At 38.3% G+C, this 21,886-nt stretch overlaps 1 protein-coding gene across 3 annotated transcripts in view; it reads left to right on the forward strand.

The window, feature by feature from the left end:
- LOC100462656 (mismatch repair protein) overlaps positions 1-21,886 on the forward strand; it is a 46,791-nt gene that overhangs the window by 11,573 nt on the left and 13,332 nt on the right. For all 3 annotated transcript variants that reach the window (XM_004242880.5, XM_010325109.4, XM_010325108.4), the window contains 5 exons: positions 16,844-16,910; positions 17,146-17,241; positions 17,488-17,619; positions 17,718-17,751; positions 17,853-17,900. In XM_004242880.5, coding sequence (XP_004242928.1) covers positions 16,844-16,910; positions 17,146-17,241; positions 17,488-17,619; positions 17,718-17,751; positions 17,853-17,900 — 377 coding nt within the window. The remainder of the gene's footprint in view (positions 1-16,843; positions 16,911-17,145; positions 17,242-17,487; positions 17,620-17,717; positions 17,752-17,852; positions 17,901-21,886) is intronic.

The raw sequence follows: 21,886 nt of genomic DNA on the forward strand, positions 1-21,886 counted from the left end.
CAGGTAACTTCATATATTTCTCATAAACACTACATAGGTTGTACTGAAAACCATATATACAAATTTTACTTCAAAATCCTGCTAACTCCTACCTAAATTGAATCTAGAACATCAATTATGGAGATAGTGTCATTTGAATATATTTGATCACACCAAAAACATAGTAACAAAAGGCAGTTTAGCTTAATCATTTGCATACAATTTTCTATGCTATCAAAACATCTAACATTCCTTCCTTCCAAATTGTCCACCAGATACAAGCAGGGACAAATCTCTATCTATCTTTGTTTTTTGCTTGCACGCCAGCTTCCTCCCAGCTCTGGATTGCTCCGGTAATCTTCCAGGCATAGCCCATGAGATGCCTTTGAGATTTAAGAAAATCCTCCATAGCTGTCCAGTGACTTTGCAATGAAGAAATATATGATTAACTGTCTCAGCCTTTTTCCCACAGAAATAACACCTAGGACAAAGTGGTAATCCTCTCCTCATCAGATTGTCTTGGCTGAGAGTTGTTTCCTTGGCTAGCAACCAGATAAACCAGGCCACTTTGTGTGGAATTTTATTTTTCCAGTGCCTTTCTATGGCCAGTTGCTTATGCATTGAGGTGTTTGATTCATCCACCTATAAGCGTTACTTACTTTGAACTGGCCCTTCGTATTTTCTTTCCACCATAAGGTATCTTAACCTGCCTCCAGTCCATTGAATTGTTCGATGGTATTTAAGAAATCTGCAACTCTTTGGATCTCCCAGTCATTTAGATGCCTTCTAAGGTTGAATCTCCATCCGTGGGGTGTCCAAAATTCTAAATAGTCTTTTGTTGGTGAGACTAATGCATGAATATCTGGGAACAAATTTTCCAGTCTTTCTGACTTATGCCATTCATCTTTCTAAAAATCAGTTTTAGTACCATTTGCAACTTTAATCTTAATTTTGGTTTTGAATTCACTCCATAATGTTCTGATAGACCTCCATAATCTAACTCCATAGGGTGTTGTTATTTCTTTGTCATCCAGTGGTCTTCCCCTTCATACATAGCATTAACAACATTCCTCCATAGGGTTTGGTTCTCATTGCTATACTTCCATAGCCACTTCATTCTAGGTGCCTTGCTTTGGAATTTCAAGTTCTTGGTTCCTAATCCCCCTTGTCGTTTCGCTGTTATCACTGCTTCCCATTTGACCAGATTATAACCCTTCCTTTCATTGTTTCCTTGCCAGAGAAACTTTCTCCTCACCTTGTCTAATCTATTAATAACCTCGTCTGGAATGGGGAAAATAGACATCATGTAGGTTGGGAGTGAATCAAGGACTGAGTTGATGAGAGTTAGTCTGTCTCCCTAGGGAGATCGTGAGTCTTCCATCTTGCCAATTTCTTTTCACACCTTGCAATTACACTATTCTGTATTTCATTTGATTGTGATTTTGCTCCCAGTGGCATCTCTAGATTGATGGTGGGTAGATTCCCCAGTTCCCACCTAGGATTGCATTCAAAATCTCCATGTTTTGCACCTCATTAATAGGATATAGGGAACTTCTCTTCCAATTAATGTGCAACCCAGAAATCCCTTCAAAAAGTACCAAAATCACCCTCAAGGTCATGAGTTGATCCTCTTCAGCATCACATAATATCAGAGTATCATCAGCATATTGCAAGTGAGTTATCTCCAGGTTCCTTTCTCCAATTCTGGCCACATCAAATCCTCTGAGCCTCCCATTCAGATTTGCTGTTTTGATCATGCTATTAAGACCCTCTGTAGCTATTAAGAAGAGAAAGGGTGACAAAGGATCACCTTGTCTTAAACCCCTTTGTGCACTGAAAAATCTTGCCGGTGAGCCATTGATAAGCACTGAAAATCTTACTGTTGAGATGCACTATTTGACCCATTTTATCCACTTGTGACCAAAACCCGTTCTTCTCATAGAATCCAATAAGTACTCCCAGTTAACATGGTCATATGCCTTCTCCATGTCTAGCTTACGCAAGATTCCAGGTTTTTTCTGCTTTATTCTGGAGTCAGCAATTTCATTAGCTATTATCACTGCATCCATGATTTGTCTACCTTTGATGAAGGCCATTTGTTGTAGATCAATCAACTTGGCTATCGCAGCTTTTAACCTTTCTACCAGTACTTTGGAAAATAGCTTGTATATACTGCCTACTAGACTGATTGGTCTAGAATCCCTCTACTCCTTGGCTCCTTTTTTCTTTGGAATGAGAGTTATGAAAGTGGTATTGAGACTTCTTTCAAACCTTTTCTGTTCATGGAAATTCTGAAAGGCCAGCATGATGTCTTGCTTCAGTATCTCCCAACATTTTATGAAGAAACCCATTGCTAAGCCATCTAGACCAGGTGCTTTGTTTGTTGCACATAGTTTTAAACATTGCAGAACTTCACTCTCCTCAAAACCCCCTCGTAGCATCTCTTTTTCCTTATTTGTTAGTCTGGGACAATTAGGAAATAAACAACCTGGTCTCCATCTTGTGGTTTCAGAATATAACTTTCTATAATATTCGACAATTTCCCCTTCAATCTTCCTGGATCTTGAGATAATTCCCCTTGAATCATGAGTTGGTCAATGCTGTTGTACCTTTTGTGTGCATTTTCCATCTTGGGAAAAAATTTGGTATTTTTTTTTTTGAGTACGATAGCTTCTTTTCCTATTTATCCGCAGGTATACTACATCAAAGTAGCTCCCTTCCAAAAGTATTACAAACTAGACTGACTCCATCTGTGCTTTTTGTCACAAATAGTCTATAACATCAAAAAGTTCTTTTACCTGTACTAAAACTTTCTGTTTACACCAAAAATAATAAAGAGCGATACAATTCATCTTGAAATTCTGCAAATTGTTCTTCTTGCCCTCAAAACATCTTTGATTCCTTTCTTTCCACACTGTCCACCATATACAAGTTGGGACAATTCTCCATCTCTCCTCCTTAATTGTAGTATTGCCTATATTAGTCCAACAATTTAGGAGTTGTGCTATGTTTCTTGGTTTCACCCAAGTGATCTTCCTAAGGCTGCTGAATATTCTCCATAATTGATCAGTCCATTTGCAATGCAAAAAGAGATGGTTGATTGTCTCTGCCTGTTCCTCACACAAATAGCATCTTGAGCATAATTGGAACTTCCTCTTCTTTATATTTTCTTGTGTCAACACTACTTCCTTTGCTAGTAACCATGTGAAACAATTTACCCTTGTATGGGATTTTAGGTTTCCATATCATCTGCTATGGCCAGAGCTCCATCCTGTCATTTTAATTTGAATGATTGAGATCTTTGTAAGCTGTTTTGACACTGAAAACCCCTTTGCTGCCGATCTTCCACACAACCTTGTCTTCTTCCCTAGTCATATTCCTAAATTGTCCCATTGTATCATAAAAGGCCACTATGTTCCCCATCTCCCAATCATTTAGATTCCTCTAAGATGTAAGTTCCACCCCTGTCCTGTCCACATTTCAGCCACAGTTGCATTTTGTTGAAAGCTTAGTGTATATAAGTCTGGGAATAATTGTTTCAGGGTTCTTTGGGCTATCCATCTGTCCTCCCAAAATGACACCTTCATTCCATTACCCACCTGGAATCTGATTCTAGAACGAAACAGAGGCCAAAGATTTCTTACCGATCTCCAAATACCACATCCATATGGTGTAGTTACCATCTTTGTCATCCACCTATTCTCCATTTCATATTTTGCCCTGATCACCTCTCTCCATAGCATATTCTCGCCTGTCATAAACTTCCAAAGCCATTTCAACATTAGGCTTTTGTTTAGTTTCTTCATGTTCCTAATCCCCGGTCCCCCTTCTTTCTTGTTCTTTGTGACCTCTTCCCAGTTGACTAGATGAAACTTCTTTTTATCTTCATTTCCCTGCCAAAAGAAATTTCTTCTCAAAGCATCTATCCTCTATATGACCTTGTCTGGTGCTGGGAACACAGACATCATATAAGCAGGTATTGCATCTAGCACACTATTAACTATGGTTAATCTACCTCCCCTAGACACATATTGGCTCTTCCAGTTGGTTAGCTTCTTTTTGCATTTTTCTATCACTCCATTCCAGATCCCTATTGATTTGCTCTTTCCCCCTAATGGCATACCTAGGTATATTGTTGGTATTTCCCCTACCTTACCACCCAAAACCCCTGCCAGACTCTCCACCTGAGCCACTTCATTTATGGGATAAATGTAACTCTTCCCCCAATTGATATGTAATCTAGAGACTGCTTCAAAGATGATGAACATTACTCTTAGGATCGACATTTGCCCTGTCATTGCTTCTCAAAAATGAGAGTATCATTTGCATATTGCAGATGGGTAATCTCCAAGCCATTTTGTGCGCTGCTGTCCACCCTAAGCCCCTTACCCAGCGCTTCATCCTTGCTGTGTGAATTAGGTTACTCAAACATTCCATCGCTAAGATGAATAAAAAGGGTGTCGGGGGTCACCTTGTCTCGGTCTCCTTTGGGATGAAAAGAAGCCACTAGGAGTTCTATTAACTAAGATAGAAAAATTAACTGTGCTTATGCAGAATTTCACCCATGACCCATCTAATCCATTTGGCTCCAAAACCCATCCTTTGCATGATAAGTAGTAAGAAATTCCAATTTAAATGATCATAGACCTTCTTTTATCAAGCTTGCATAGAGTTCCAGGGTGCTTGCTTCTCTGTCTAGACTCAATACATTCATTTGCTATCAACACTGCATCCATTATTTGTCTACCTTTTATGAATGCCATTTGTTGGTTGTCTTCAAGTCTGTGTAGCACCTTCTTTAACCTTTCTGCCAGCAGTTTGACAATGATCTTGTAAACTCCACCTATTAGACTAATAGGTCTAAAATCTGTCAGTTCCTTAGCTCCCACTTTCTTAGGAATCAAAGCCACAAAGGTGGCATTAATACTCTTCTCAAACTTCTCTGCCTTGTGGAACTGCTGAACTGTAGCCACCAGGTATAATAATGTCCCAACATTGGCTGAAGAAGGCCATGGAATAACCATCTGGCCCTGGTGCTTTGTCCCCTGCACATGCTTTTATTCTCTCTAGAATTTCCTGCTCCTCAAAAGGTGCCAAGAGTAATTTGTTTTCTTCTTCATGAATCATAGTACAGTTTCTCATCTCTAGGTATGGTCTCCATTCTTCTGGCTCAGAGTATAGTTCCTCATAATAAGTTACTATCTCCTTCTGTATCTCGTCTGGTTCAGTCAAATTTTCTCCTCCCACTTTCAGCTTTGAGATGATATTCATTCTCCTGTGTGCATTTGCAGTTCTGTGGAAGAAATTAGTGTTTCTATCCCCCTGCTCTAGCCACACTTCCCTAGATCTTTGCCTCCAAGCTATTTCCTCCCTTTTCGCTATGTCTTCAAACTAACTGATCAATGTTGTTTTGGAGATTATCTCTTCTGGCTTCAAGGATCTGTTCTCCTGTATCTTCTCTAACTCAGCTAGCTGAGTTTCAAGACATTTTGTATTTGTGTTCCCAAGTTTCCTTGTGCAGTTTTGCTCCATTCTTTTAGCTTTTCTTTTAGTGCTTTGAGCTTTGCAACCAAGACATAGTCAGGTTTCCCTATGAAACTGAAGGAGTTCTACCATCCTTCAATTTTGTCATTGAAACCCTCTATGTCCAACCACCAGTTCTCAAATTTAAATATGACTTTGTGTTTTCCCAAGTGCCGCATTGTAACATGATGGAAGAGTGATCTGATGTCAATCTGTGAAGTATGTGCTGCCTTATATTTCTAAAATTTGCTTCCCACTCTTCCGAGATCAAAATTCTGTCAAGTCTGGCTGTCTGCTTGCTGTTGTATGCCTGTCTCCTTTCTTCCAGGTGTACTTTCCCCCAGATAATTCAGGATCAACTAACTCCATGTCTTCTATGAAATCTGTCATTCCTTTGTTGATTCTGTTGCAATTTTTCTTCTCCGTTGGGTACCTCACAGTGTTGAAATCCCCACATAGGACTCAAGGTCCTGCAATCAACCCCTTGGCAGCACCAATCTCCCACCAAGTCTCTATCATCTGGAGCATAGACACCTGTGAGGTGCCAGCTGAAATCTTGACATATCCCTGTGAAGCTACAGGTGACAGAGTACATCCCTAGAGTACATCCCTACACTGCTAGTTTCTCCTTCCCACTCCCTTTTATTCCACACAATAACGATGCCTTCCCTGGTTCCACTGGCTTCTAACTGTGCATAATTCACCCATTTATTCCCCCATACTTCCTTCACAATATTTTCAATTTCCCCTACCACCTTGGTTTCTTGGAAACATACTACATCTGCCTTCCAGTTCGTCATAATATTTTTGATCACTTCCTCTTTCTAGCAGAGTTCATCCCCCTGATATTCCATGACACTATATTTAGCTTCATTATTGTTCTATTGCCACGTATACCCCTCTACTTCTAGTGCCAAAGCTCATGAACTTTGTATCCAGTTCCAGGCTTTTTAATTCGTTTGCTCCTTTCTTTTTGTTTGTTGTGACTTCTCCCTTGCCCACCTTGTTCCCTTGCTTATTATTATCAATTTTCATAAAGAGCTCCTCTGCTTTCTCCTCACCCTCCTTTAACCACAATGACGTTGACTTTTGCCTCCCATGATATTTCTTCATTTTTAATTAATTCCTCATACTCCAACAAACTTGTTGCCCTCCTTTCTGTCTCCTCTTCCGTTATTTTATCAAACTCTGCCTGTTTATTGAGTAAATTCTTTCTTTTAGTTCCCAGGTTTCCTTGTTCACTGTTGCTCCATTCCTTGCGCTTATTTTTAGAGCTTTAAGCATGGAAGCAAGGATGAAATTCGGCTTTCCAGAGAACTTGAAAGAGCTCCACCACTCCTTAATTCTGTCATTAAATCCCTCTGTGCCAAGCCACCATTTTCAAACTTGAAGTAGTTTTTGTTCTTGTTCCACACTCCTTGTAGGGCAATAGGTGAGTGATGAGATCCTAACCTCTGCAGTGACATTTGTTTTAAATTGTTGACGCTTTCATCCCATTCTTCTGAAAATAGGATCCTGTCAATCCTAGAGGCTATGTTCTGGTTATCCCCTTTGAACCAAGTAAATTTGTTGTCTTCACGTTGTATATCAATCAACTTCAAGTCTTCAATGACATCAGGGAATTCTCTCATGCCCCTTGATCTTCTTAGACAGTTTCTCTTTTCGGAGATGAATCTGACCACATTAAATTCCCCACATACTACTCAAGGACCTTCCATCAGACCCCTTACTGCCCCTATCTCCTCCCATACTAATCTTCTTCCTATGTAACAATTAGGAGCATATGCCCAGTGATATGACAAGAGAAGTCTTGCAATTGTGCCTCAAATTTGCAGGTTAATGAGTAAGCACCGATTTCCAAGATTTCTCCCCTCCATGTTCTGCTGTCCCATAGCAATAGTATACCCCCTCTAGTGCCACTAGCTTCTAGGCAAGCAAACTTAACCCATCTTCCTCCCCAGATTTGTTTCACCTCCTCAAATAAATTTCCCTCCAGTTTAGTTTCTTGCAGACAAATAATATCTGCATTCCATCCTATCAGTAAAATCTTAACCAATCTCCTTTTATCCCTGTTGTTCAACCCCCTAACATTCCATGAGACAAGTTTGATCTTCATCAATTACTATTTGTTTCACTTCTCCCCTTGCTCCTATTCCTGTTATTTTTGAATTTGACATCAAAAGACACAAGACTCTTCAGCCTCCTGAGAGCCTCTAAATCTTGCCTTCTTACAAAAATTCACAGTTCTGTTCTTCTGGCTTGTCGAGAACTATCCACCAGTAGAAGTAGTTCCAGAGCTTCTTCTTCATGACCTTGAAAGTGTGCTCCAAGCACTTTGCCCAGTTTAATCATATTCTGCTTCACCCGCAATAATTTTTCCCTTTCCTTGCATATTATCAATTGTTGTTGCTGGACTTGCAGAGGTTTTGCCTCCGTGATATCCCATTCCCCTACTATAGTAAGTGAATTTATCTCTCCAACCTCAATTAATATATTTTCGATATTATCAGTCTCTTTCTCCCCCAACTTCCTGTCAGTTGTTTCTATTATTTGTTGCTCACCTTCTACTGTTACTTCTACCGTTCTTTGGACACACTCGTTGTGTCACTCTCCTCAATTATCGATCGCTTTCTAATCTGTATGGTTGCTAGCTCTGTTCCCGGGAGATATTGAACTTCTGGAGTTTCAATTGAGATGTCTGTATTCTGTTCCAACCCATTGCTATCCCTTAAGTTATTAAAAATGGCCTAAGCTTGAGAAATCAGGCCCCCTTTTCTTGAAACTATGGGATCTTTATTGGGCTTCAGACGTTGGCCAATTTTTCAATTTCATTTAAAGTGGTCACATGCTTCTCATGCGCTCCTCTTTAAACACTATGGCAGCTTTTGAATTGACCGCTTCCTCGTAGTCTATTGCTGGCAGATCCCTAGAAAAGTGGGATTGCTGTACTTCACAACAGTAGGAACAGTCTATTATCCTCTGGATAACTGGATTAACTGGGTCCTTGTCTCTCCTTTCTTCTTCAGCAATTCTGCTGTCCATTTCCTGTGATATTTCAAATCTGATTTTGCTTTCCGACCATATCGGAAAATCGTACATAACACCATTTCTAGATATCGCCACTTCTTTTGGCCATTTCATGTGGTTCTTCAGCTCTGTTTCTTCTTCAGTGGCCTCCCATCCCCCACATAGGATCCAATTTCTTTGAAGTCTTTTTGTGACCATAGATGGAAAGGGACTCCGACAATTCTGATCCAAGTTCCGGTGGAAATCATACTATTAGGTACACACCCTACCATTGGGTTCCACCACTCCAAGCTGAAAGTTTGATTCTTCCAACGTCACTTCCCTTGTAAGGTTTGCTCAGCGATGTGCTTGTTGGGGAATTCTAAGAGGATCTTATCACCATACATTACATGAATGTTCACCCTGAAAGCCTTCTTCCAGAGCATAGTTGACCATCTTCTTATCTTTGTCAAGGATGGTTTTACTTTACTCCTCCCTTCCGGTTGTCCTACCAGACAGACACTTCTTCAGTAGTCCAGTATCCTTGTTTGTGTTGTCTGCATCTCTTAGTTTTTTGGACTGCCATTTACTATCACGTACAACCCTCACATATGTGTAGTTTGGATCAGTAACTCTCGGCGGGCTGACAACTTCCATCTTTTAGCGCATTTAATGAAATTCTCAATCTTAAATGTAATGTCTAATCATCCAGGATAGACAGGATTATGGCTTCAACAGAATGGAATTTCTTTTTCTCCAACATAAAGCAAACTACTATGCAAAGAGTGACTTCTGATATGTGGGCATTGGGAACAATCTAAATCCTATTTTAAGTATGAAAATTGGTGGCTGATACAATAAGGATTGTTGATAGAATCAAGGTTTGGTGGAATGATTTTGAATTCTATGGGAAGCCAGATTACATCTTAGCATGCAAACTCAAAGCCCTCAAATGGAAATTGAAAGAATGGGGCAGAAATGAACAAGGTGATCTGAAATTGCAAAAGAACAACCTTCTCAATCATATGGCTGAGTTAGAATCACATCAAAGCAACAGAGTGTTAACTGAGGAGGAGATAGAAAAAAAAGCCACACTTTTCATAGAGTATGAGGGGTGTTTGAAGAATGAGGAAGTGGCCTGGAGACAGAGATCAAGGGCTTTGTGGCTCAAGGAAGGGGATAGGAATACAAAGTTCTTCCACCAAACAGCTAATGCCCATAAGAGATGCAACAATATTGATCAACTGGAAGTTCAGGGAGAGACCATAACAGAGCCAAACAGAATTAAAGAAGAAATTATTTCTTTCTACAAAAAATTGTATATAGAACCTGAAGATTGGAGACCCTCTGGAAATATCAGCAACCATCCTACCATTACTGAGGGTGAAAATGAAGCATTGCAGGCAGATTTTGAGGAACAAGAAGTACTTGAGTGTTTAAAAAAGTGTGCTATAGACAAAGCCTCTGGTCGTGACGGATACACAATGGGGTTCTTTCTAAAATGTTGGGAGATCATTAAGCATATGACTTTATGGCGGCTTTTCACAATTTTCACTCAACTGGGATGTTTGAAAAGAGCTATAATGCAACCTACATAGCACTGATTCCTAAGAAGATCGGAACGAAGGAACTCAAGGACTTCAGACCCATCAGCTTAATTGGAAGCTTCTATAAGCTAATGTCCAAGGTTTTGACAGAAATGTTGACGAGAGTTGTGGATAAGTTGGTAGACAAACAACAGATGGCTTTTATCAGAGGCAGACAGATCATGGATGCAGTGCTCATTGCTAACGAAGCAATTGATTCTAGAGTGTCCCAGAAGAAACCTGGTATACTGTGAAAACTTGATATTGAGAAAACGTATGACCATGTGAATTGGGATTTCATTCTAAGTATGCTGAGACAAAAGGGATTTGGTAGCAGATGGATCGGTTGGATCAAGTTTTGTATTTCAACTGTTAAGTTTTCAGTACTCATCAATGGGTCTCCTGAAGGCTTTTTCAATGCACACAGAGGAGTCAGGCAAGGGGATCCGTTATCACCCTTCTTGTTCATCATAACTATGGAGGGGCTTAACAATATGTTGAAGATAACCAAGACAACTGGAAGAATACAGGGATTTGAAGTCAGTAAGGTTGCTGGGAATAGCATGGAGATCACACACCTACAGTATGCTGATGATACACTAATATTTTGTGGGGCTGAGGAGCAATTGCTGATTTTGAGACTTATACTAGTCTACTTTGAAGCCATATCTCGACTACATATAAACTGGAACAAAATCCATTTGTATCCAATTAATGTGGTTCCGGATATGGAACACCTCTCATAAACCTTGGGAGGAGTGATAGGTACTCTGCCATCAGTATACTTGGGCATGCCTTTGGGGGCAAAGTCTGGAGCCATAGACATTTGGCACCCAATAGTGGAGAAATGTGAAAACAAACTAGCCAGATGGAGATTACAATACCTCTCCTTGGGAGGCAGATAACAGTGATAAACTCTGTTCTGGATGCTCTACCTACATATATGCTATCTATCTTCCATATTCCCCAGTTAGTAGTTCAGAGGTTGGACAAAATTAGAAGAAACTTCTTGTGGCAACGAAATAAGGAAAGAAAAGGCTTTCACTTAGTCAAGTGGAAGAACATCATCATAAGTAAGATGCAAGGTGGATTAGGTATCAAGAATCTCAAAAACCATAGCAAAGCTCTTAAGGTGAAATGGTTATGGAGGTATCATCAAGAGGACCAAGCACTATGGCAATAGGGTGATCAACCACAAGTATGAGGAGCTAAATAAATGGGTAATTAAAGCGGTAAATACCCCCTATGGGATTAGCCTTTGGAAATCCATCTGAATATTTTGGCCCTTTCTCAGTAACAAATCAACTGTCAAGGTACCAAATGGCAGAAAAACCAGTTTCTGGCTTGATAAATGGTTGGTATGAGCCTCAAAGATCGTTTCCATGACATCTTTACACTGGCTCAACACCAACAGAAGACTGTCGCTGAAATGTGGACACAATAAGGCTGGGATCTGATTTTCAGAAGAAATTTGAATGACTGGGAAATTCCCAGAATACTTGAATTGTTTAAGGTTCTGGAGAGTTTTCAAGGTATACAAACAGGCGAGGATTATTTATGGTGGCAGGGGCACAACAAAGGTAGTTACAAGGTGAAAGAAGGATACAAACAGAAAATTACTGGTAGCATTCAAGACTTCAAATGGCCTTGGAAGCAAATCTGGAGGATCAAAGTGCCACACAAAGTGCCATGCTTTACATGGCTGCTAGCTAAGGAGGCAGTCTTGACATTTGATAATGTGGCCAAGAGAGGAATCTCTCTATGTAATAGATGTTCCTTGTGTGGGAAGGCTAATGAGACAGTGAGAGATCTCTTCTTACATTGCAACTTTACTGGGCAACTGTGGCAGATTTTCCTTAATCTTAGAGGCATATCTTGGTGTATGCCTAGCAAGATTGATGAGACTCTATTCGATTGGGAGATGGCTGGAGTTGGGGCTACAAACAGAGAAAGATGGCGGATGATCCCTGCTAGTATTTGGTGGACTATATGGAGGGATAGAAACGAGAGATGTTTTGAGAATAGGAACAACAGCCTGCAGGAAGTTAAGCTTAAGTGAATATTGTTGTTCTGCTTTTGGTGTACAAATGTCTACTCCAATGAAACTGAGTCAATCATAGATGTTTTAGGATCCATTTAGATTTGGCTCAGTTTTTGGATAGATTATACTTACTTTCTGCTTTTGTAAATATGGTTTTTCAGTACTACCTAAGTACTCTGTGAGATACAAATGTTACAGTTTCAAAAAAAAAAAATTCTAACCATCCAGCATTAATGGTTAACTCTGGGATAACTAGGACAAATCTCCTTCCATTATTAATAGTTACTTTCTTGTGCAGAAATACTCAGCCCCTTTCTCAGCATTTTTCTACCTTCTCATCGTCTTCTTATTGTCGCCAGAAGCTTCTCTTAGAATGACACAGATCCACTCCATAATTTTGCGGCTCATGGAGGATCCCCTTATCATCTTACGACTTCTTTCTACCCATTCATAAATCATACCACTCCGCATTTACCGATTTCCATCTTGTAATATCAAACGACTTGAAACCCGCATTAAAATAGATCCTGTTTCTCCCATTGTTAGATGAAGATACTAGACTAAAGAACAGGTAAAGAGTGAGCTATCACGTAAGGTGATAACTCAGGTTAGATGAGAAAATAAGGTGGAAAACTCCGGCAGAAACCTATCTAGTATTGGATAGCTCTATTTTTATTCTTATTAGTATTGTATGACAACACTGTAGATCTTATGCAGATCTTCTTTCTGAAAATATGCATCTTGAATGTAAAATATACTTTCTTGAAATTCTTCCTGAAGTACTTCTTTCATTCTTGAAATATACTTTGCTCATGAAAACAATGCATAAGAAATTGTTTGACATGATTCTCAACTAACTTTAGCTAAGAAGGGGTCACGTGGTAGAATAGCATGAACCCTAAATTAATCAAGGATCATTAACAACATAAACTATAATGAATTCAATAATAGAATCAACAATGAGCATATTCGAAATAAAAGAATTTGAAATCATGAACTTTGGGGTGACACCTTAACTTCGATCTTACTTAGATTATAGATGTAAGGCAGAGTGTTATCAAAGCGCGCTTAAGCCCTGAAGCGAGGTTCAAAACGTGTTGAGTGCTTTGCCTCGCTTTGTGTGCGCTTTAGTGTGGTCATCAAGGTTCTAAGAAACTTTTCCTTGCCAATGAACCTCTTGTGATGAAGTGACACTAAAAAATTTATATTTCACTTTATTATAACTTTTTTTCAATCTTTTTGGTCATATATTGATCATTCATGTTTATAATTATTAGTCTTGCATAAACATATACATTTGTATTTTTTTCTCCCTCTGCGTCTTTTTTCGTTAAAGCCACACTTTATTTGCGCTTAAAGCCCCCACGGACATTAGAGCTATTTTGCGTTTTTCGCCTTTGATAACACTGGTAGGGCATGAGGAAAAACTTAGTTTCTCAATATGATATCCTTACATACCTGACAAAGCTAGATCAAGAACCTTGGAAGAGGAACCCTAACTTGGTGTTTCTTGAAAATTCTTGAGTGTTGATGTTTGGGGAGAGAATGAAATGGTTTAAATGATGAAAACTGATTGTCTAACCGTCCTAAGATTGTTGTAAGGTCATTAAGATAACTTGCCCAAAGGTTTTAGGATAAAAAATACCCTTCTCTAACACAAAATCTACGAAATTTCACGTTCTACCGTTGTCCGAGTGATAGGCTGTCGCTTGGGTGACAGGCCGTCATAACTAGGCCAAAAAAATGAGCTGACTGGTCATGTGTGAAGCCCACATGTGATGGGCCGTCACACTTGTGACGAACAGTCACTCACTGCCAGATTGAAACATCTCTGGTATATCAGTCATAACTTTTTACTCTAGAATCGAATTCACGAATGGTTGGTGACGTTGGAAAGAAGACTCATAGACCTTTAATTTGTTAGGTAGTGAGCCACCTAACAAAGATATGATCGTTTGAAGCTAACCGAACTAATATGAAAAACTTAGCCGATAGGAAGGTTTTGAACTCGACTTAGTGCTGAAGGTCCTTTATGACCTTAAACCACATCTGATATACTTTTCATACTTAAGAATGAACCTTAACACACGTGTATAAGTAGCACATCACCTGGCCCAAGTTGATACACTTACAACTAATGGGTTGGATCCTTAGATTTGAATTTGCGAGGTGTTACAGTCCCTATGTTCCAAGACCAAACTCTCAACCTAAAAGCTCCCTTAGTACCCTTGCTCCTTGCTCCTTGCTCCCTCCCCCAACCAAGGACTTGGAAACTACCATCAAACCCTAAAACCACTAACATAGGTACTAAAATTCCGGAATAAATAGTCTAAATCAAGAACTAAAAACAAAGGCTGAACAAGACATAAGATAAATTGAGCTAGGAATTAAAGGCTGCACAAGAATTAAAAATAGAAGCTAAATCAAGAACTACATAAGAAGGACAAGAACTAAAAAGCTGTGGCTAAGAGCAGCAAGTTTGGATTGACTCTTAATTTTTGACTTATAAAACAAAAGCCATAAGGTAGAATTTCTAAGTTATGACTTTTGGTTTATTTTTATCATTTTAGCTTAATATTAAGTGCTTATAAGCACTTTTTTAGTTTACCCAAACACTCCAAAAATGCTTAACCTTTTTTGGCTTAAAAGCACTTTTTTACATGAAGTAATTTATTCCATTCATGGCATCAAGAAGATGCGAAGTAGTTACAAAAGAGTGAGCAGTAGTATGTTATCTCTAGTACACTATCATAGAGCAAACAAAATCTAAAAAGCTATCAGGGGAATTCATTTGGGACAAAAAACCCAACTATATAAATACAAAAGACATTTGGCTTTGAGCATTGATTGTCTAGTTGAGAGGCCATCAAAACATCTTCTATTTTTTTCATTCTAGATAGTCCAAAAGATGGCAGCTGGTATCATCTTCCAAATCTTTTTGATGGTGCTGTCAACGTTCCAGTGGCTCCAGTATTCAAGAACTTCCCTGATAGTGTTAGGCATTAACCATCTGAGGCCAAAAGGGTGAGGAACATGCAGTGTTATCAAAGGCGCGCTTAAGCCCTGAAGCGAGGCTCAAACATGTTGAGCACTTTGCCTCGCTTTATGTGCGCTTCAGTGTCGTCATCAAGGTTCCAAGGCAAACTTTTCCTTGCCAGTGAGCCTCTTATGAAGAAGTGACACTAAACAATTGATATTTCATTATATTACTAATTATTTTCAATTTCTTTGGTAAAAAATGTGTCATTCATGTTTATAATTATTAGTCTTGGACTAAACATATATATTTGTATCATATTCTCCCTTTGAGCCTTTTTTCATTAAAGCCCACGCTTTATTTGTGCTTTGCGCTTAAAGCCCCCACGAACCTTGGAGATTTTTTGCGCTTTTTGCTTTTGATAACACTGGGAATATGTGGCATAAGCCAATCCAAACATGGTCTGAATCAAGAACTAAATAGGTTGAACAAGAACATCAAACAGGAAGCTGAACAAGAACTAGAAAACAAAGGCTGCTCAAGAACTAAAATAGAGGCTAAAGCAAGAACTAAATAAATGGAGGCTAAATCAAGAACTAAATAAATAGAGGCTAAATCAAGAACTAAATAAATAGAGTCTAAATCAAGAACTAAATAAGTAGAGGCTAAATAATGAAGTGAATAGGCAGAACAAGAACTAAAAGACAGGGTAAACCGGAAGATATAACCTGGACAGAGCTTGAAACTGTCCCTGCCAATGACTTCTGCACGAACTGGTTCTGGAAGTAGCAAGTGTTTATTTTTGGCCTAGCCTTAGATAGAGCTTTGGCTAATCGCGAAATAGTTGTTAACACAACTATGATTTGTCAGGTGAGTTTACATAACTGGATTAAAAATGTCTGCTTCAAATAAGAACCATCTTAGAAGCACAATAAATATTCCTTCTCAAAAAAAGAAGAAGAAGCACAATCAATATTGACCACCCCCTTTTTGTAATTGTAATCAAATCCATGAGAGCTTTTCAATTGATTATTGACATTATGACATACTTCCACATAAAATTTTGGTAAAAGGAAGCCAATTTGATTTAATTGACACATCATAATTAATCACAAAATTTCAAAAATAGATAATTCACATCGGATCTAATTATAAAGCGATTATCAGAAAAGAAAAAGAAAGATCTGGTAAAATATAGTTATTCTTTTTCTCATGCTGAAGAAATGAAAATCGAAATTGAAATACAAACACCCAGCTAAAAGTACCATATGATTATAGAAAGAACACAATAGATTTACTCAAGATACTATATAGAATACATAAAGACTTGAGTCTCTATCATACCTGGTGTGAAAAATAACTTAACCTTAATCAGATCTAGCAATGCCAAAGCGGAAAACAAGATACAATAAACAGATCTCATTTGAAGATAGATGTAATACCTTAGGTGGCTCGGGGAGAATATCCCAGCCCAGATGCAACCTCTTTCTTGGTCTTTGGTTGAGATTCGTTAGTGGGAACCTGGGCATGCGATCATCTCCATCACAGAATGCTAAAAAATCTAGAAAGAGAAAGTCTTTAGAGAGAGAAAGCAATTGTGTGGAAAGTTAGAGAAAGATGGAATAGATTGATAATGGAATTGACCACCCTGTTGATAATTTCTTATTTAGTGTCTTATTCTCATCAAATATATCTTGTCGTTTATGTTGAGTTTACCTAACAAATTTGAAGGTACAAAGTTGGACGGATGGAACAGTTGGAAACATCCGAGCAAGCAAAATCTAGAGGCTCTACTTCTGTAAGTGCAGCATGAATTCATTGGGTTTAGGTTGTTCTTAAAATATTTTGTAATGCTTGGGGCGGTGAGGTTGGTGATAGTCCTTTAACTGTTCCAAATGTGATAACAAAGTAACAGAAGATACATTGGAGCAATTAATGCATCAAAAATTTCTTCTGTTTCTCCTATGAGCACTAAACTGCTCTTTGTTCATCATGGCATTGAGTGATTTGATAATGAGAAATATTGGTTTCAGGTTATTCGTAGAAAACTAGTTCATGTACTCACCCCTTCTACGACAAGTGAGGGTAATATTGGGCCTGATGCAGTTCATCTTCTTGCCGTCAAGGAGGTCAGCATCTTTTTAAATAAAATTGAGATTGGCATGATAGAGTCTGTTAATTCTACACAACAGTAGAGTTATCTATTGTAAGTGCAGAGTAAAGTTTTGTGCAATCTTATGTCGTTTTCTTTCTCTGGCAAAATGATCAAAAGAAAGCTTTAAAATCTTTTGTTGTCCATATGGTTATCCTTGTGTTACAACGTGAGGCTTCAACTGAGGCAGATGATTAAATGTACTTCTTTCACTATGAATTAGACTTGCAAGGAGCTGGGGAATGGTTCAACCACTATTGGATTTGCTTTTGTCGATTGTGCTGCTCTGAAAGTTTGGGTTGGTTCCGTCGAGGATGATGCATCTTGTGCAGCTTTGGAAGCTTTGCTGATGCAAGTACGACACTTAAAGATCTAATATATTTCTTGAGTAACTTAATAGATGTGTGATTTGCTTGGTTGATAATTGTATGTTGCTCTCTGTTGCATGTGTAGGTGTCACCGAAGGAAGTTATATTCAATGCAAGGGGTACATATTTTTGTCAAATTAGACTTTGGGAGGATTATTTTGTTCTCTGGAAATAATTGTGTTGAGCCTGACTTCCTTGTCTCGCATCTCCATTTTAACAGGTTTGTCAAAGGATGCCCAGAAAGCTCTGAAAAAGTATTCATCAACAGGTGAGGATTTTCTTGTTTCTTGTAAGTTCACTGTATCATGAAACAACTGTGATTTTGATCAAAGCTATCTTTAATTGTTTAAAGCAGTTTGTCCTACCTATCATGTGAAAAATCTGTGTCTTTCTTTGTGTGATGTGAAAGCCTAGATCTATCATACAATATAAATTATCATGTGAAAAATCTGTCTTTCTTTGGGCCCATCAGCCTCATCGGAAGTGTGTATATGTTGTTATCCAAAGTGTTGACTGAAAGGCTAAAGAAAGTGGTTGACAAGCTAGTGGATGCTCATCAAATGACATTCATTAAAAATCGACAAATAATGGATGCCATTCTAATTGCAAACGAAGTAGTAGATTCAAGAATTACCCGAGGAAAGGCAGGAATTTTGTGCAAACTAAACATAGAAAAGGCATATGATCATGTGAACTGGAAGTTTTTGGTGAAGATGTTTGCATGTATGGGTTTCGGAAGGAGGTTGCATCTCTACTATCAGATTTTCAGTCCTTATACATGGTGCACCAGAAGGTTTTTTCCCTGCTCAAAGGGGTCTGAGGCACGGAGATCCCCTATCTCCTTTCCTTTTTATCATTGTTATGGAGGGCCTTAATAGCATGATAAAGTTGTCCAGAGAGAAGGAATGCCTCAGGGTTTTTGAGGAGCCACAACTCAAACCTGTATATCAAATGCCTCAGGGTTTTTGGGCATGCCATTAGGTGCCAAATCAAAGGCTTTGAACATCTGGAACCCACTGATAGAAAAGTGTGAGAAAAAGCTTACCAGATGGAAATCTCAAAATATCTCCTAGGGAGGCAGAGTCACTCCCATTAATTCAGTTTTGGATGCCTTACCTAATTATATGATGTCCTTCTTCCCTATTCCTAATGGGGTGATACAAAGACTTGATAAAATTAGGAGGGATTTCTTATGGAAAGGGACATGGGAAAATGATTCCACCGTCAAACATTTAGTCAAGTGGAACAAGGTTCTCTGGGGAAGTGGTGTACATGGAGATTCTTGCTGGTCTGATCAAAGTCAAGGAAAGGTATCCAAACGAAAGAAATCCTTGTATGAACTGAAGCAATACCCAAGATCTTGGTTTGACATATTTGGTAAAGTAATATTCCTCTTCGGTTACACATAACGTAATGCTGATCACACCTTTTAATCCTCGAGGACAAAGAATTTTCGAAGAGGGTGGTATTTGATATGATACAATTAGAGCGGGTTTTCATTTCTCATTTTGCTTCCGTATTCATTTCATCTGCAATTAGTTTGAAAAGTTATCCAGGATCAATTAGTTGTCACATGCAACTCATCTGCACAATTAGTTGGCCTTTCCTAAAGTTAATTGTAACTAACTTTCCCTCCCATATTCATCAACATATAAATGAATACTATAGCAATTGTAAGCATTTTGTATTGGTGATTCAAAGTCTAGAACTCTCTCCTTTCTAACTCAATAAGAATACTTAGGGGTCGTTTGGTTGGGAACTAGTTATCTCAGGATTAACTATTCTGGGTAGTTTTCTTAGGATAACTTATCCCACCATATATATGGAATAACTTATCCCATCATTATGTGATAACTTATCCCATCGCTATCCTTTAAATGGTGGGATAAGTTTTCCCAAACATGTCAACCAAAAAAGACATCTAAATTTTATCCCATGACTATTTTTTATCCCAGGACTATTTATTCTTATCCCTCACATCAAACGAGTCCTAGGGTTCTTGAGTGATTTGTTCAAGAGCAATTCAATTCATTTGATCTTTAGGACAAATTGTTCTTTCCTTTTTGTTACAGGTCGTATCACTTTTCCATGTTCGAAACCTATGGTGGTGGAAGGTGTCCCATTGAATCAGTCGATGTGCGCAAAAGCTGGCTTAGACACCATGGTCATTAAAAAAATGAGTCTCCAAAATGATGGGCTCAGACTAGGTTCTTCGCAAATACGGTCCTTTTCTCCGCAATTCCAGCGCACCAACTTTGGACTTGCACAAACACTAGTTTTTGCTCAAACATGTGCTGAACCAATTCAAACCCTTCAGGTCTCAAACCCAAGCTATATCAACAGGTTCCAAACAATATATACCAACCTATGCAAGGCCTCAAAACATGAAATGGAACACAAATACTCAAAAGTGAAGGGTTGAGTTGCTGTAGAAGCTTATTGCAGCCCAGCTTGAATTCCTTATGTTAATGGTAGTGCTTGAACAAATCTGTGCCTTGAGCTTAGTTTGTTCATTCACTGGTTGCTATTGTAACCAAGCAATTGATTGGTTTCCTTTCCATAAATTCCTTTAAGTTTGTTGTGCAATTGTTCCCTTTTCCCACAAAAATTCCCACTTCCATTGCTGACCTTCCAAAGCATTTTCAGCTTTGTTCATTCCCTTAATTCCTGTACAAGAAGACAATCAAGAGCTATTATGTCGCTGACTTATCGACCAAACATGTCAACTTAATTCCATTGCAAGATCATAAACTTATAGTCTGTAATAGTGATTTGGGCTTAGTGCATAAACTCCTTCATTGTGTGTATGTCTCTATTCTTATAATTTATCTTATAAATACGTAAATAATTATTCTAAGTTTTAATTAAGTGTGTAGGTTTCTTTATGTATGTAGACTTTCTTTCTCCTTCTCACTCTCACACACTCTCTTTCGATTTAACATAATACTCCCTCTGTCCCCATTTATGCGGTGCTTTTCGGATTTCGAGATTCAAACAAGAGTCTATCTTTGACCGTAAATTTTTCATATATCTTTTATATATTTTGCATTGTCAATTCTTGTGACTTAGAGTACTTTTTAAGTAGTTTACAAATATAAAAGTTTCATATAAGAAAATTGATAATTCTATGCACAAATTTCCGATCAAACTTAAATTGGTTACTTGAAGGGATGAGTTATTCAAGTATAAAATGTTGCATAAGCTTTACCGTGTTTGGTAGGATTTTTATATGAGGTATAAGATTCAACACACATAATATTTGGTTAAAATTTTTGGAAAGAACATGACTAATACATGCATAAATTATGAGTTAATCTATGTATTATTTTAGAGGAACTTTCACATATAGCCACTCAAAAATAGTCTAATTACTCTCCATAGTTATAGTTTGATAATTACAATTCGTAGCTACATGTTATAGGGAGGAGAGAGGAGAGAGGCGAGCAAGAGAGGGAAAAGAGTGGGAGAGAGATGAATTGTATATGTATATTGGTTAGATGATTGTATAGTTTACATATGCGTTTGTATATATGGCAAGCTAGATTGGGAGAAGGAAGAGAGAGGTGACGAGATTGAGAGAGGGAGGAGAGAGGCGAGCGAGAGAGGGCAGAGAATGGGAGAGAGGTGAATTGTATATGTATATTGGTTAGATAATTGTATATTGTACATATGTATTTGTATATATGGAAAGCAAGATAGGGAGAAGAAGTAGAGAGGCGAGCGAGATTGGGAGAGGCAGGAGAGAGGCGAGCAAGAGAGGGCAGAGAGTGAGAGGTGAACTTTATACGTATATCGGTTAGATAATTGTATATTATACATATGTATTTGTATATTTTGGCGAATTATACATATACAAACGCGGTAATTATACAAACTTGAAATCAGGCCACGTAATTAACGTATAATGTTAGTCGTGAGTGGTAATTATAGCAAACTATAGTTATGATGAGTAATTAAATAGTATAAGTTTGCTCATTATTTTATGTGGGGGCAGAAGATGGAATAAGTTATACCGGAATAAGGTTCTAGTAATTGACAACTTTACCCTTGATCACTCTCAATCTAATGTACTCCACTTTTTTTAGGAGACATTCAAATCCTTTTTGCGCATTTCTAAATCTAGAATGACGTCTCCTGCTACTTCATTATACAATAGAGACAATACAAGAAGGCAATCAACTAGGAAGTTCCTGTCAACTAACAAGAGGCTTTTCTTCATTATCTGAGAGCTTCCATGGATTACTTTTTATAAAT

Source organism: Solanum lycopersicum, chromosome 7 (genome assembly GCF_036512215.1).
Source record: "Solanum lycopersicum chromosome 7, SLM_r2.1".
In the NCBI taxonomy this organism is placed as follows: Eukaryota; Viridiplantae; Streptophyta; class Magnoliopsida; order Solanales; family Solanaceae; genus Solanum; species Solanum lycopersicum.